Source organism: Eublepharis macularius, chromosome 12 (genome assembly GCF_028583425.1).
Source record: "Eublepharis macularius isolate TG4126 chromosome 12, MPM_Emac_v1.0, whole genome shotgun sequence".
NCBI lineage: Eukaryota > Metazoa > Chordata > Lepidosauria > Squamata > Eublepharidae > Eublepharis > Eublepharis macularius.
In genome coordinates this window covers 65,823,102-65,839,909 of record NC_072801.1, presented here as the reverse complement: position 1 = coordinate 65,839,909, position 16,808 = coordinate 65,823,102, and the positions used below count along the sequence as shown (strand labels likewise).

Genomic DNA, 16,808 nt, shown 5'->3' with positions numbered 1-16,808 from the left:
CCAGAACTCCATTCCCTCTCGTTCCCCCTGAAAAAAAGCCCTGACCATCACCAATACCCACTGATAGATCTGTCAGCCATGAAACTGCTTATTTTTTTCCATCCTGAGATCATTGTTTTCTGTTGCTGCCAGTGACTGATTGGGAGGTACATGGCAACATCCAGGTTACCACATTGAGCTCATTAACTGACTCAAGTTTACAGCCCTGTTGTGTGATTCATCCAAGCGTTCACAAGACTGGCTGCAACACCAAAGCGATCCGTGCCAATCTCGGAATTTCATCATGCTTCAACTATAGCATAGACGTTTTATTGAACGGGGTAATTGGATTTATAGGCTCATGAAATATTTAGGCAGACTATTAATAAAAGATTGTGTTGCAAAGCAAAACCGAGTCATCAACCAACTTCTAGCCTTGGGACAGAAGGTGTCCTTCAAGGAGAGGCTGGAGTGGAACCCATACATGGGGTAATCTCAGAACCTGATGAACAGGTTCTTGGGGTTAATTTCCTCTTTTTTATGCCCTACACTGTCCTATAGGTTTCAGGCAGGTTAATTAAATGTTAAAGTTACCTTTCTTCTTTCCTGCATATCTTTCTGGCTGCATCCCCACGTTGTTAGATATGCCACTGTCTTTGCAGGACAGCCATCATTCACAGCTGGGGTTTCTTGTATGGATAGTTGCAAAACACTACTATAACACAATGCACGCACAAAATCCAAAGATACGGGAATGCAGACTCTCTCCCTCGCACTCTCATACACACAAACAAAATGCCCTACAGGCTATCCTTTCTTAACCTTCTTTACACCACCCAAAGAACCTATACTAAACAGTCACTTCCACTTATTGATAGTTTCCAGTGCGAGAACCTAAATCGATGCTCAAATCTTGAAAGTTGAGCCTATGCAAACTTATTTCCAAATAGGGTCTGCTGAGTATACTGGGACTTCTTATACTGGGACTGAGTATGCTGTAGCCATGCAGAGGATGGGTTACGGAGCCCTGGACTGGGGTTGTGGCATTCAGACGATAGGAACACACTCTTTCCCAACAGGTCAAAGTAGCACACATAGTTCTTTGTCTCGCCCTGTGCATTTAGATGCAGTGAAAAATAAACACAGGTAGGGTCATTCATTATGCATTAGGTTTTACATAAAAATTGGGTAACAATTGCTACATGATGTTTTAGGTAGACATATTCCAGAGTCATGATGACAGGCAGAGACTTTGACAAGCCAAAGAATGGCTGAGCAATGAGATGAGTCCGCTTGGCTGTTACTCTCCAACAAACCACACTCCTTGTGTCCCATCTTTCTCGTTTAGCTTTTCAGCACTCTTTGCAGAATGTGTTGTCTATGAACTCCATCCCTTCTGATCTTTCCCATCTTCCTTAACAATGTACCGTAGCTGTCTCAGTGGTTTTGTAAAGCAAATATCCAGGTGTTGTCCACTGGCAAGAACCTTCTTCCATCCATTTCTCCATAGTCTTTATTTTTGTTATGAAAATTCTATGTACATGATTCTTTACAGTTTTAAGAGAGATTATGACATACATTTCAACTTGGGGCGAGGAGGACAATAAAGGAGGGTGGAGGTCTCAAGATCAACAGAGGATTTTGTCAATAAGGACATCAGCATCAATTTATACTTAATTTTGGTTTGTGAAGGGGTTTGTGGGCTTAATCTGAAAAATTGTGGGTTTGTTTCTTTAATAATAACAACAACAACAACAACAACAACATTCAATTTAAATACTTTCCTTCAGAACAACTTAACGTCCACTCAGAGTGGTTTACAAAGTATTTTATTATTATCCCCACAACAATCACCCTGTGAGGTGGGTGGGGCTGAGAGAGCTCTGGAAGAGCTGCGACTGACCCAAAGTCACCCAGCTGGCATCAAGTGGATGAATGGGGAATCAAACATGGGCCGTTTCCAGATGGCTTACCTGCACCCGGAACGTCGCGCCACATTGCGGGGAAAACGCGAAATATCGCATTTTCTCACGCGAGTTTTGCGCGACATCACGCGACATCGCACAAAACTCGCATGAGAAAACGCGATATTTCGCTTTTTCCCCGCAATGTGGTGCGACATTCCGGGTGCAGGTAAACCATCTGGAAACGGCCCAGCTCTCCAGATTAGAGTCCCGCTGCTCTTTGCTTATATTTCCTTTTTATCTTGACAAGCAATCAAACGATTTTAAAATATATTATAGTAGAATGATTTCATAAAACGACATAAATGCAAAGGCAGTAAAAAGCACACATTTATTTAAATCCTGGAGGAATAAAAATGTGTTTGTTTGCCTCACAGCAAAATCAAATAAAAACACTGATGTGTCTTTCCGGGTATTGCATCCCTCAGCTCTGAGCCATAATCAAAGACAGACTGTTCCAAATAGAAGCCAATTTCACTCTTTAGTCTGAAATGATGGTACATTCAGAGCAGATCCTTGTCTTCAGATCTCACAGCCTGGGAAAGGATTGTATAGATCAAGGAGCTCAGTGTGACAGGCCCAGGATCAAAACTATCACCTGAAACAAACTGATACCCCAACGCTAGAGCTACCTGCTCTGGGTTGGGAAATTCCTGGAGATTTTGGGAGCCTGGGGAGGTTAGAGATTGGGGAGGGGAGAGACTTCAGAGCATTATAATGCCATAGAGTCCTTCCAAAACAGCCATTTCTCCAGGGGAACGGATCTCTATGGCCTGGTGATCAGTTGTAATTCCAGGAGATCTCCAGCCACCACCTGGAGGTTGGCAAAACTACCCAGCCAAAGGATTCAGAACCCCTGTGACATATTCTTTCCAGCTCGTACCTGTTAAGAAGCAAGTATTACCATTTTGTATCAGGTGATCATAGTCAAATACAATCCCAAGTGCAGCACATTTAGTTCATCTTGGAAGTTACTAAGGGTTACTCTAAACATTACTTCCTTCACAAGTTCTCCACGAAGCCAGCCCCCACCCCACCCCGCTCCTGCAGACACATAGCAGCTTTGAGGAATGGCTTGCATAGAAAAAGGAGAGGCCAAAAGGGCATGGAAAGCTGTTGGCGGAAGGACAGCTCCCGCATTTCTCCCAAGCTTTTTCCCCCCAGGCAAAAACAGTGAGGAGAGGACAGTTTTTCCATTTCTGCTACCTCACTTGCACAAAATAACTCCACGTGGAGCAGACAAAATAGGAAGCTCTTCCCCCCACACACACACTTTTTGCACAAGAGAAATAATCTTGGGGGAAAGTCAGGAGTTCTCCTTCCCTGGCAGCGGCTTCCCAAGACCATTTGGGCTCTCTTTTTTTTTTATGCAAGCTATTCCCCAAAGCTGTTGTGTGTCTGTACAAGCCTGGGTTGGCTCCGTGGAAAACTCATGAAGGAAGTAACATTAAGAGCCAAGCTACAAGTGACGCCTGACACAGGTTGGACACTTGTCAGCTTCCCTCAAGTTTTGATGGGAAATGTAGGCGTCCTGGTTTTACAGCTGTAATGGAGAGCGAAGCTGCAAGACTAGGATGCCTACATTTCCCATCAAAGCTTGAGGGAAGCTGACAAGTGTCCAACCTGTGTAAGGCATCACTTGTAGCTTGGCTCTTAGAGTGAAGAACGACAGTGCCAAGAATCTGTCTTGCAGCCATGGGTGCAGCCACCACATTGGCCAAAACTGATAAAAGGAAGCAGGTCTGAGCCACAAAAGCAACGAGAATCGGACAGCAGCACTTAGCTCCATTCTACCCCTTAACTTCAAAACCTACTCCTTAGAAAAGAGTATGATTCTGCTGCTGCTCTGTGGAGTCCCCCATGACCATCAACCTGATCATGTCTGGAGTTATGTCTTACTCATTCATGTCACTGCTGTTTTGAGAGGAGAATGGAAGAAAGTTCAAGGCACAACAGCAGCAAGCAGAAGATTGAAGGGGAAAATACCAGGAGCAGGTTTCAAGATGCTGTTTAGAGGTTTGCATCATTTTGATTCTTTAGACCAGTCATAGTATTCTGCATTTCTCTGGCTCAGAATTCCATTGTTTTGGTGCAAAACATTAATAAATACAAATCCATGGCAAAGGACATGAAACTTTATCAAAGCCAGTCTTTACCTCTCACAACATTAGCGCCATAGATGAACTATTACCCTCTTTAAGGCCCCTTTCACTTCTTTGTTCCTAAGGCTGTAGATCAAGGGGTTCAACATGGGGGTAATTACCCCATACAGCATGCTCACCAGCCTATCCTGGTCCGGGTGGTGGCTGGAAGAAGGCCGTATGTAAGTGAAGATGATGGTCCCATAGAAGAGGCACACCACCATGAGGTGAGAGGTGCAGGTAGAGAAAGCTTTGCGCTTCCCCTCTGCAGAGCGGATCTTCACTATGGTGGAGATGATGTAGATGTAGGAGACCAAGGTGACCAGGAAAGCCCCCACGCCAAAAATGCCCCCAACAATAAGAACAGCCATCTCAGCCAAGTAGGTGGAAGCACAAGAGAGAGCTAGAACAGGTGGGATGTCACAATAGTACTGATTGACTCTATTGGACCTGCAATAAGGTAGGATGAAGGTCAACACCGTGTGTAGCAAGGAGTTGAGGAACCCAGTGATCCACGTGCCAGACACCATCTGAAGGCAATGCTTCTTGCTCATGATGAGTGTATATCGCAAGGGGTTGCATATGGCCACGTAGCGGTCATATGCCATGGCAGCCAAAAGGAAGACCTCTGTCCCTGCCAGGGCTACTAGGAAGTAGAGCTGCAGAATGCAGCCAACAAAGGAAATGGTATTTTTCTCCATCAAGAGACCCTTCAGCATCTTGGGCACCGTGGCTGTAGGGCAGAAGATGTCCAAAAGGGAGAGGTTGGTGAGGAAGAAATACATGGGGGTGTGCAAATGAGAATCAGTTCCGACGGCGAGAAGGATGATTCCATTTCCCAGTACAGTGATCAAGTAAATGAGCAGGAAGGCAGCAAACAGGGAGAGCTGGACAACTGGGAGATTGGAGAGTCCCATTAGGATGAATTCTGTTACTGCCGTGCTGTTCTCCATTTCTGTGTTCAGAGCACAGCTGCCCTGCAAGAAGCATACAATCATGGATCTGCCCTCAAAGAGATCAGACACAGCCATGGAGGATCCATTTAGGGACTGAACCAGGCAGGGACTTTCCGCATACAAGACACGTGCTCTAACGCCATGCTCCCTCTCCTCTCCCACTTTTACCATGAGCTATCTCATGGGCTTCAGGAAGTGTACAATGTTATAAAACCAGCTTTTCCCATTGTGTATGAAACACAACACACACACACACACACACCAATCAGTTTTATGCCCTGATGTTAACAAAAAACAAAAATGTTCTTACAGTTATGTCTAGAGTTACAAGGTCCAATACTGAAGATTTCTGTACCTTTCACAGTTGCAAGGAATGGAAGAAGAGCCCTGTCTGACCAGACACAGCATCATGATTTGAGCAATTCTCAGCCAGATGCTTTTAGGAAACCACCCACTGGGCATGAAGGTTGCAGTGAAGCCCCATAATTTTATCCCCATCGACCTCCTGAGTGGTCTACTGCCTCTGGACATTGCATTTAACTTCCATAGCTAATAACCATAGCCAGGGCTTTTTTTCTGAGAAAAGAGGTGGTGGAACTCAGTGGGTTGCCCTCAGTGAAAATGGCCACATGGCTGGTGGCCCCACCCCCTGATCTTCAGACAGAGGGGAGTTTAGATTGCCCTCCGCGCTGCTGGTGCGGAGTGCAATCTAAACTCCCCTCTGTCTGGAGATCAGGGGGCGGGGCCACCAGCCACGTGGCCATTTTCAAGAGGTTCTGGATCTCCGTTCCACCAAGTTCCAGCTGAAAAAAAGCCCTGACCATAGCTAGCCATTCTATGACACATCCCTCTGATTCCTTTGTAAAGCCTTTCAAGGCAACATCTTCTGCCAGCAAATTCCTCAGAGTGGAAAATTATTTTATTTGTTCTGAATCTACTGCTATGGTTTAATGGATATTGCAGTTTTAAAAGGAGAGTTTCAGCAGGTTTGCCTAGTCTCTACACACAGCTGGATTTTCTGTATAATAGAAAGCACTTCTCCACAAATTCTCTGTTCTTTTAATGAACTTCACCTTCCTTTGAATGGACACGTGTTGACATGTTAATGTAGCTCTGTCTGCATACCAACTATGTAGCTCAACCTACTCTCAATTCTCCTGCTGCTTGGCATGTTTTTAAGGGATACCAAACATTGTAGAAAGAAAATTGACAACTGTGGGGCCTTTATCAAGTCATTTGAACCATTTTATTTACTTAATTTTTCATTCCACTTTACAGTAAAAAATTAGCCCACAGGTATCAAAATCCAGTACAGGGGGCAATTAAAAATCAGTACAAATCTTCCTTAGGGGCAGTGCTTTTTTGATTTTAAAAAAGTGTCGGTACTAGATTTGCTGATTTCCGCCAAACCCCCCCCCCCTTCTGCAGGTGCCCTCTAGGCTGTACCTGAGAGACTCTCTCTCTTTCTCTGAGTTGGTGGGCTGGTGCATGAAGATCAGGACTTGGGAGAGCCCTGAAAAAAGGTGCCAGTTTTCAGTATCGGTGAATATCATCACACTAAAAAGCCCTGCTTAGGGAAAGATGTTCAGCTAAGCGGCACCCCCTTGATCTGTTCACTTCAGCAGCAGGAACCTGGAGAGAGGGTGGACTCGTCTAGAACTGAGAGCCAAGCTACACGTGATGCCTTACACAGGTTGGACACTTGTCAGCTTCCCTCAAGTTTTGATGGGAAATGTAGGCATCCTGGTCTTGCAGCTGTAATGGAGAGCCAAGCTGTAAAACCAGGATGCCTACATTTCCCATCAAAACTTGAGGGCAGCTGACAAGTGTCCAACCTGTGTAAGGCGTCACTTGTAGCTTGGCTCTGAATCTAGGCACGATGGCTGTTGCACGTTTTTCCACAAACAGCACCTTCTGCAGGCAATGAAGCCTGCCCAACCAAACATTCTTGAGACATAGTATTCTCCAACTAAGGTTATTGTTTGTTGTTTAATTTATGTAAACTTTAAATAGATTCTGCAGGAGCAGATTGTTCACATGACTTGCTCTCATCCAACTGTATCTTCTGAGAATCTTTTCCCTAGCATCCCCTGTACCTCTTCCATTCCCCATATTCCTGATGCTTCATAGTGCTCAGTTGTTGCCATCACAGGGGATCTTCGCATCAAAGAACCAGTAATACTCACTAAAGACGAAGGACTCGTATCCATTCCTCCAAATGAAGATCATCGAGCTTTTTTCTTATCTGAGGAGATGAAGGAACGGTTGGTTGCCTGTTGCTCTGGCAGCCCATCATTTTTCTATGAGAGTGTTTGTTGGAAGCACAAGGGAATAGCAGACCCCTCAGCCGCTCCAGCAGCCCCTGTAAACCACTTCTGCATTTCCCATGATAAACATTGAAGTACAATACATGAATTCCCAGACCAAGCTTAATGTGGCCTTCTGAGGGCCAAGCTACAAGTGACGAATGACACTTGAACAGCAAGTGGATTGAGTGGAGCGCAAGTGAACAGGGAGAAATACACTTGCCGTTCAAGTGCCATTCGTCATTTGTAGCTTGGCCCTCAGTCTTTCAAGCTTTTGCTCTGTTTGGAGTTTCTATTATACAGAGGACCAAAGACAAAAAGAAAACCAGCTGAAACCACAACTCAGCCCAGCCTTGCTGAGTTTAATTGAGGTGCAGCAGGAATTCAGAAGCTGTTCAGCCTTCTAGCCTCCTTTGCAAAAGGAAGTATAAGGAGGCCGAGTTAGAGTTTTTTCCTCAGAAGAAGCTCCTCACACATCTTCCTTGGCTCATCTTTGACCTTTTGTTTCTGTTTGGCTTATGAACCCTGGGCTGACTGAACCTTGTATCTAGGGCTGGCCACCTTATTTGTTCATCCATTCATTTATAATGTTGGGAGGTCCTTCTATGGTTTTAATAGCTGCCTAACAGGTAGAAGTTTGCAAGGTGCAGCTTCCTCCATCCATGCCTCTGAAAATCCATCTCTGGGGAAGCATCAAGCATGGAATTCAGTATCTGGTACTTTCCATATGCTTGCAGCTACCTTCTCTCTCACATTACATCATTGGCTCGCCTCTGCATTAAGAACAAACTTGAGAGTATATCCCGGCTAGAATTAAGCTGGGTCTACCTCTTTGAAAGACCTTCCATAAAATTGTCTATACCTGATGGAGCTTATAATGCAAACCATAGAGGCGATAGAAGCCTAATGAGTTCACTCCTGAACAAATGCTGATATAAAAAGAATACTGAGGACCACGCATATTATTTCCTCCTAAATGAGTCCCAAATGGCATTGTTAAAAATAATGAAGATTATGGTGTCGATTCTAGATCCTCTTGTGCGAGGAAGCTACCTCTGATAAGCTCCTCAGGACAATAGCAACAGTAATTACGATGGTGTCATCAAACCAATGGATCTAAAGTCCCCAAACCTTCCACAATATTTATGTTATGTCAAGATCATGTCCTTAGCCTTGTTGACTGAGATGGTAAACCTGTGTGTGACTAAACCATAACAGATTGCAGGTGCAAGGTCATATGACTCGTCTAAAGAACAAAAACCTTGCTTAAAGAAAGCTAACTGTCAAAGATTCAAGTCTAGCCTTCTGTGTGTGTGTGTATGTGTGCCATCAAGTCATAATAAACTTATGATGACCCCAGCAAGGGGCTTTCGAGTCAAGTGAGAAGCAGGGGTAGTTCTAGCTTTCTCTCTGATGTGTTAATTAACAGAGTGCAGGAATCTTTTTTTCTGTCATATTTCCAGGCTCCTGCCATTTGTGGTCCTATAAATGGAGATGCCAAGAATTGTACTGTATTCAAATCATGTGCTCTGTCTTGGATCTGAGTCCTTATTGCTATGAGAAGATATAGTTGCTTTACCTCGTGAGTAAATTGCTGAGGATGTTTATAAATTAGGTTGTGAGTTAAAAATCAGTGGGTATCTTTTCCATAAAATCTGACACATAAAGAAAGGAACTGGGTTAGGCAGTGGGGTCTCAAGTGATGACTCCTATGAACAAAGAAAGAAAGACTTCTCCTCCTCCTCCTCGCCAGTGATTGGCTTCTGCTTTTCCCTCCGTTTTTCCTCAGCCCAGTCATGCTTGGAGGGTGTTTGAGGAGCTGTAGGCCTATTGGAAAATTTCACAAGGCCTCAGGCCTTTGCAGAAGAGGGGCTTTTTTGTGGCCCGCAGGCCACTCATTCCTAAGCCTTAGGCCCTAGATCATGGCAGCATTATTTAGATAGACAGCTACTTTGGAGGATGGACTCTATGACATTATATCTCGCTGAGGTGTCTCTCTAAACCCTGTCCTCCCTAGGCTCCACCCCCAAATCTCCAGAAATCTACCAACAATCTCTTGGTGACCCTATAAAGTTCTGCTGGATTGGACCAGAGATTTGTTTAGAACATCCTTTTTCCTACAAAGGCCAACCAGATATATCTGGAAATTCACAAACTGGGCACGAGGGCACAATTTTTCCCATTATTTGCTCCCAGCAGCTGGTATTCAGAGACATTCTGATTCTGGACACAAAGATTCCATTCAGCTACCCGCCCCCCTGCCATTGAGTTGCCCTCCATGAAATTGCCTAATTGTTTTTGTAGACCTGGAATAATAATTTGCTGTTGCTACCAATGACTGACTGGGAGGTAGATTTTAATCTCCAGTTTGAGTGTACCAACCAACTGGCTCCAGTTCATAGCCCTACAGAATGATTCATCTGAGCATTCACAAAAGTAGTTGCAATGCCAAAGCAATCCAGGCCAAACTCTGAATTTCATCATAGTTGGACTCTAGTGTGCAAGTTCAGTTGAAAGGGACCGTTTGGTTTATGTGGCCTCGTAGAAGATTTAAAGCTCAGTATTATTAGTGTGTTGCAAAACAGAGTCAAGGCATCAGCCAGCTTCTAGAAGATACACCTCAAGGAGAGGTTGATGAGGAAGAAATATATGGGATTATTCAAGAAATATATGGGATTATGAGTCAGTTTTCATAGCAAGGATAGTGCTGTTTCCCATGATGAGCAAAATGGCAGCAAATAGGGACAGGCAAATGGCTAGCAGATTGGATGGTCCAATTAGGATGAATTCTTTGTCTGTGCTCAGACAGCACCTTCTTTGCTTGACCCTGAGGTCTTGGAAAACATATTATGCATGTCAAAGGCTCCCTGCATGGATTATCATCAACGGTCATAGGTCATAGAATTATAGAATCATAGGGCTGTAAGGCACATTTAGGGTCATCTAGTCCAACCCCCTGCACAATGCAGGAAATTTACAGTTACCTCCCCCCCCCCACACACACACACACTCAGTGACCCTTACTGCATGCCCAGAAGATGGCAAAGGTCATTAAAGAAGTGAATAGAACCTCAAAGTCCACATTCCTCTGGCAACCAGAGGTGACAAACTTTCTTCATGGTCTGCTTGTGAATTTCTTGGGGGACATCTAGTTGGTCATTGTTGAGGAGTGTCAGACCTGTATTCATTCCATCTTTATTATTTTTGGTGACTTTTACTGTCCCTGTTCCATTACAGTTTCATGAGCAAATAAACAGAACGTCTTTCCCATAGGAGCTTACAACATGCATTTCATAAACTAAGGAAAACATACACCCATCCAACACCCATACCACATCTGAAAAACAATAAAGATGTGATGGGTTGGGTAGGTGTAATCTAATCCTTCCCACTGGTTTGTCTGAAAGACATAATGCACTGAATGGGAGTGACAGAACCAGTTATGGAACAAAGAACTGATGAGAAATTATGGGGAAAGAAAACCCAATCCATTCAAGAGTCCCGAGACCCTCCAACAGCATCAAATACAGTGGTCCACCCCTCTGGTCTTTCTCCAGTGGCAAAGAAGAGGAAAGGACACTGTAGATCTCCACAGCTTGGTTGTATCACCTTTGGGATGACCTTAGAGTCAGACAGGGAAACGTGCACGTGCTCACCTGTGAGCACACAGACGTCTCAGAGTATGGTTGGCAGACACCATATACAGCAACCTCGCTGAACCTAAGCAAGACTGGGACTGCTCAGTGCCTTGATATGAAACCTGTTGGGAACATCTCTGTATCACATCTTGAGTCCCATGATGGAATAGAGGTATAAATGGCTTAAATAACTACTACATCTTCTGAGAGTGAGTGTGGACTTCATGCTGTCAGGTGAAAGCCTGGATACAAGAAAATGAAGGAAAACTCAAGAATCCTTGAATAAACACCCAGTTTGTTAGGAATATCATAAGTTATGGATCTAAGTGGAGAAACTCAGATTAAAGAGTTTGAAGCAGTTGAGAAAGGACCAGGGAGGCTTTAGCCTCCTTCTTGCAGCTCGCAGAACATCACCTTGGAAGGACTGTGAGCCAAGCTACAAGTGACGCCTTACACAGGTTGGACACTTGTCAGCTTCCCTCAAGTTTTGATGGGAAATGTAGGCGTCCTGGTTTTACAGCTTGGCTCTCCATTACAGCTGCAAGACCAGGATGCCTACATTTCCCATCGAAACTTGAGGGAAGCTGACAAGTGTCCAACCTTTGTCAGGCGTAACTTGTAGCTTGGCTCTGAGTTAAAAGTATACCATGAATGATCTTCCCTCTTTTTTTATGTCTGAATTGGGATGAACCACGAAGCAGCTACCATGAGCTGTAGATGACACTGCCGCTTATTACTGTAGCATCCCACCTTTCAATCAAACAGTCTTTATGGAGGCTTATAAATAGATTGACTATAATCCCTAACCCATCCCCCTCAAAAAAGGGATGAGGGGAGAGGTCATTGTGGTCTTTCCTTCATGTACACAAACTCTGGTCACCCAGCAACTGTCCATGGTGTTCTTTCTGGCAGGGATGGCAAAAGAAAACTCCCTCAACTGTTCCTTCAGCCTCTGCAAACAAAGATCCTCTGCCCCCCCTCCTGGAGGTGATAAAATGCTTGTCCAAGTAATACATGTTTATTACCTCAGATGTGTAGTGGCTTGGGGGAGGGGGTGTTTTTTTGTTTTGCTCTTTCTGACTGGTGAAAATGGTAAATTGTTAAACAGTGTTCCTTATATTATATATTTTTTAATTGACATGGCGACTAGGCATCGGTGTTCTAATACAAAGTCATTGGCTCCTTATGGACCATACAAGAGAGATTCCTAATCCTACAGTTGTCTGAGAATCGTTGCAACAATGAACTTCTCCAAGTTATGATCTTTGGCAAGAGCTAGTAGCTAATTTTGTTAGAATGTTTACAGTGTATATATTATGAAAATGCAAATAACTTTTCTTTCATGCAATAATTTACTCAAAGATGATTTACACAGACAGCACCCTAAACATCAAAACTGAAGTGAGAGACTTCCTAGTTTTCAGCTACATTCACTGGATCCTTTGAGAATCACTTGATCTGTCCAGAGCACAGTCCACCATTGATCATTCTCTTCAGGGCCTCTTTGACTTCCTTGTTCCTCAGACTGTAGATGATGGGGTTCAACATGGATGTCACAACTGTATAGAAGAGGGCCAGCAGCTTGTCACCTTCTGTGGAATAGCTGGATTTGGGCCTAAGATATGTGATGATGCCTGAACCATAGAATAAGGAGACCACAATGAGGTGTGAGGAGCATGTGGAGAAAGCTTTACGCCTGCCCTCAGCTGAAGGCATCTTCAAAATAGAGGTGATGATGTATATGTAGGATGTGAGGATGAGAAGGAAAGGCGTGGTGATGAAAAGAACAGCCACCATATATACAGCAATGACGTTCATTGAAGTATCTCCACAAGCTAAAGTCAAGAGCGGAGGAATATCACAGAAGAAGTGCTTAATCCTATTTGGCCCACAGTAGGTCAGGCTAAAGACATAGTTGGTTTGGCCTAGTCCTACTATCACCCCTACTGACCACGAGGCCACTGAGAGTTGGGCACAGACCCCCCGATTCATTATGACAGTGTACCGCAGTGGGTTACAGATGGCCACATAGCGGTCATAGGCCATAGCTGCAAGAAGGCAGCATTCTGTGATGCCAAAAAGAGTGAAGAAATACATCTGCGTGGCACAACCCCAGAGAGAGATCTTTCTGTTTTCAGACACCAGGCTCACTAGCATTTTGGGAACAATGGCTGTTGTGTAGCATATTTCCAACAGAGACAAGTTCGTCAAGAAAAAGTACATGGGTGTATGAAGGACCGGGTTTAACTTGATCACAGCGGTGATGGTAGTATTCCCAGCAAGTGACACGGTGTACATGGAGAGCACCACCACAAAGAGGAATGTTTGCAAGTCAGGCAATCCAGAGAAACCATCAAAGATGAACTCGCTCACCAGAGAAGAATGGTTGGCCATGGTGGAGCAGGCATCATCTACAGGAGGAAAGAGACAAAGATGCTGATGGAGGACATTCAGTCATGCTTTCTTTTTCCTTGCCTTTCTCCCACCAATCCTATACAAGGCAATGCTCTTGAGGAGCAGAACTAATCATAACTAAACAGATGAAAGGACTAAAAAATGGTTTTGAGGGTCTTTATCACATAGTAAAAAGAACAAAGCTGCTGAAATTGGAGATTCGTAAAGGTAAAGGTAGTCCCCTGTGCAAGCACCGAGTCATTACTGACCCATGGGGGGACGTCACATCACAACGTTTTCTTGGCAGACTTTTTACACAGTGGTTTGCACAGTCATCCACACTTTGCCCTCAGGAAACTGGGTACTCATTTTACTGACCTTGGAAGGATGGAAGGCTGAGTCAATCTTGAGCCGGCTACCTGAACCCGGCTTCTGCCAGGATCGAACTCAGTGAGCAGAGCTTAGGCTACAGTACTGCAGCTTACCACTCTGCACCTCGGGGCTCTTCCTATTCCCAGTACTATTCCCAGCAACGAACCAAATACATGATCTGTGATGTACCTTTGGCCAGGAGTTAAATAACTGGCTATAAGAAAACGAATAAGATGCTCAGGGCTTCTTAACTGCATGCCTATATCTGAATCAAGCCTGAACAGAGTAATAAGGACAATTGGCCATAAGTTTGCTATCTGGCTTTCTTCTGCTTCTTTTCTAGATCAGCAGAGCCCTGAAGTTCTGAAACCAAACTGAAAAGTGTCCAACTTAGTGACAGGGCCATAGCTCAAGACAGAGGGCGTCCGTCAATCAGATAGTCTATCGCAACTTTTCTGTGGCGTAAGGGCTAGTTGCAGGCCCAGACACCATGTTCCACTTGACACCTGTGCATCCATCTCCTTGCGCTGAGCCTTGGATACCCATGGGCTTTGGCTATTCTATGGTGAGGGGAAGGCATTCCGCTCACAGCATTCTTGTTTGTAATTCCAGAGGAGTAGCCGCATTATAGTCTATTGCAGCAACAATATGATAGGAGGCACCTTCAAGGCTAATAAAATTTCATATCAGCTTCTGCAGACCACAGACCACGTCTTCAGATGTTAAGAGGGCTCTAATCCATGAAAGCTTATGCTGGAATAAAATTGAGTGAGCCTTGAAGGTGCACCAAGATGTCTGCCTGTTCTTGTTTGTGTTGCCTTGTATTGTCCAAAGTTGACGGCAGGCACTGGCAAGAGATTCTCTGGCAAGTCCTCGCTAAAATCAAACCCTTCCTAAGAATGAAACTCAGGAATCTTCATGGACAGCAAACGATGGGGGGACAGGGGTAGAAAAGTTCACAACGAGTGGGTTTTTTTCAAGGGCAATGATCCGCAGCAACTAAATGGAAACCTCCATGTTCAGAGGCAGTATACTTTTGATTAGGTGCTGGTAAACACTGGCGAGGAAGGCTGCTACCTCAATGGGCTTTTTGTGGGCTGCCTAAAATTTTCTGGTTGGAAATAAAGGATTAAACTAGATGGTTGTTAAGCAGGCAGGCTGGAAGCGTTCCTGCCTTTGGGTTCAGGTACCATACTTCTGATCAGGGCTGGTTCTAGGTTTTTGTGGGAGGGCTGGGCAAAGAGTACCTGGGGTCCCCATCTGGCTGCCACCAGTCTCCCTTTCCACCCCCACCTATGTGCCTCCCCCCATCTGCCTGTGCATCCTTTTCCCTCTCACAAGCCTTCCCACCACCCATGTTCAGTTGCTTGTACCACATGCACACCCTTTCCCTGACAGCACTGGCTATGCTGCTGCCACGGCCACCGTAAGTGCCACCAACCATTGTGCATCACCCACATGCCCTTCCCCAGTGACACTGGGCAGCTGGGGGCATGGGTGTCAGAGCACTTTAAATGGACAGATGGAGAAGGGCATGCAGACAGATGGTAGAGGAAGTGTGGGGGCAGGGGGCAGGGGGCAGCGGCAGTGGGCCCCACTGGAAGCCCTGGGTTCCTGCAGCTGCCCCACTTCAGGGCAAACTGACACCAGCCCTGACTCCAGTTGCATGGCTGCAGCCTTTCCTTCAAAATTCTAAGCCACGCTCTTACCCACAGCCTGAGCTACATGGCTTTGAGTGAGTGATTGAGGGGAGAAGGGCCAGAGCTCACTGGTAGCGCCATCCAGCTTCGCATGCCAAAAGTCTCAGGTTCAAATGCAGCATCTCCCAGTTAAAAGATCTTCATTGACAGGTGCAGACAGAGAGAGATCTGTCTCTGCCCAGGAGCTGCTGCCAGTGGGCAGACAATGCCGAGAGAAGAGAGGGCCTTGCTAAAATACAGCTTCACAGACCCAGCCCTCATCGCTGCCCTACCACCAAACAAAAAATGTTCAGGCTGACTCTGGGGAACAAATGCCAACATCAGATTGAGAAACAATATTGAGCCAAAGGGCTTTTCCCACAGGTTAGTTAAAATGAAGGCCACTCTACTCGAGAACACCCCAGAAAGCCCACACCTACCTTTGAGAACGGAACTCATCCGACTGTCTGAAGAGAGGTTTCCAGGCTGAGCCAACGGACATCTTTCTACCTCACGCTTTCCTCTTGAGGCCTCATCAGTGGACTAACATCAGCCTTTCCCAGAAGCCTCCAGATGTAACGTGCCCCCTTGGGTGTGAATGCCACACAGGGCCTGCCTGTTCATTCCTTTTCACAATTTTCAGAGCGCTAACTTTCTCATCATAATGATAGATCACGGAGAATCTTTGGTGCTACCTGGAGGGCATTATTTACAGAAAAAGCTTTAGCAGTCTCTGGAGTTGGACAATGATGAATCTCCGAGGCTTATGAAAATCTGCTTTTTTGAGAAATAAAGTCTTAGTGTTTACTTTCCAAGATTTCTCACTTATCCATAAATACTCTCTTAACAAAACTAACTTGAAAATATATAATAAATGAGCCCAGTTTGTTCCTGGACAAACAATGTCAGGGTTGATCATCTTTTACTATTAAAATCATTATTTGCATGTACAGATAAATAGTATCTATTCATTGAGTAAGAGCTGACAGGCGGAAATACAAAGGGGAGCATCAGTTCCTGGTTATAATTCTCCAGTAAAAATATGCAAATCAATATGTAGATAGAGGATACAGCAGGAGGACTTGGCCCTTGGCAGAGTATAAAGAGAGATACCATATCTCAAAGAAGTTTGTGCATGGATATATTTCATGGATTAGAAAACACCAACCAGCATATGCAGTGCTGTTCCCAGTGTCCAAGATACTCAAAACACAGCAAGTTGCTTCTAACTGCGTTGGGAGGAGGGGAATCAAGCTCACATTCATTATACACATAGCTCACTCTTCTTTTGGAAAACTCAGAGCAGGTTACATGGGACTCTCTTTCTGGTGCCAATCAGGTCTGCAGCCAATTGACTTCAACAATATGACGAAAATCAG

General features: G+C 44.8%; 2 protein-coding genes across 2 annotated transcripts; both read right to left on the bottom strand.

Annotated features, from left to right (window-relative positions):
• Nucleotides 1–4,110: 4,110 nt before the first annotated feature.
• Nucleotides 4,111–5,037, bottom strand: LOC129339552 (olfactory receptor 5V1-like). Its single transcript, XM_054994133.1, has one exon. It carries the CDS (start codon nucleotides 5,035–5,037, stop codon nucleotides 4,111–4,113), a length of 927 nt encoding a protein of 308 aa, XP_054850108.1.
• Nucleotides 5,038–12,137: 7,100 nt separating this feature from the next.
• Nucleotides 12,138–15,952, bottom strand: LOC129338218 (olfactory receptor 10AG1-like). The gene is made up of 2 exons (XM_054992275.1): nucleotides 15,870–15,952; nucleotides 12,138–13,395 (listed from the first exon to the last, which is right to left on the bottom strand). Exons 1-2 carry the CDS (start codon nucleotides 15,886–15,888, stop codon nucleotides 12,434–12,436), a joined length of 981 nt encoding a protein of 326 aa, XP_054848250.1. The 5' UTR covers nucleotides 15,889–15,952; the 3' UTR covers nucleotides 12,138–12,433.
• Between the last annotated feature and the right edge of the window lie 856 nt (nucleotides 15,953–16,808).

Excerpts from the sequence above, each read along its gene's own strand:
- LOC129339552 (XM_054994133.1), bottom strand. The coding sequence starts at position 5,037 with ATGGAGAACAGCACGGCAGTAACAGAATTCATCCTAATGGGACTCTCC.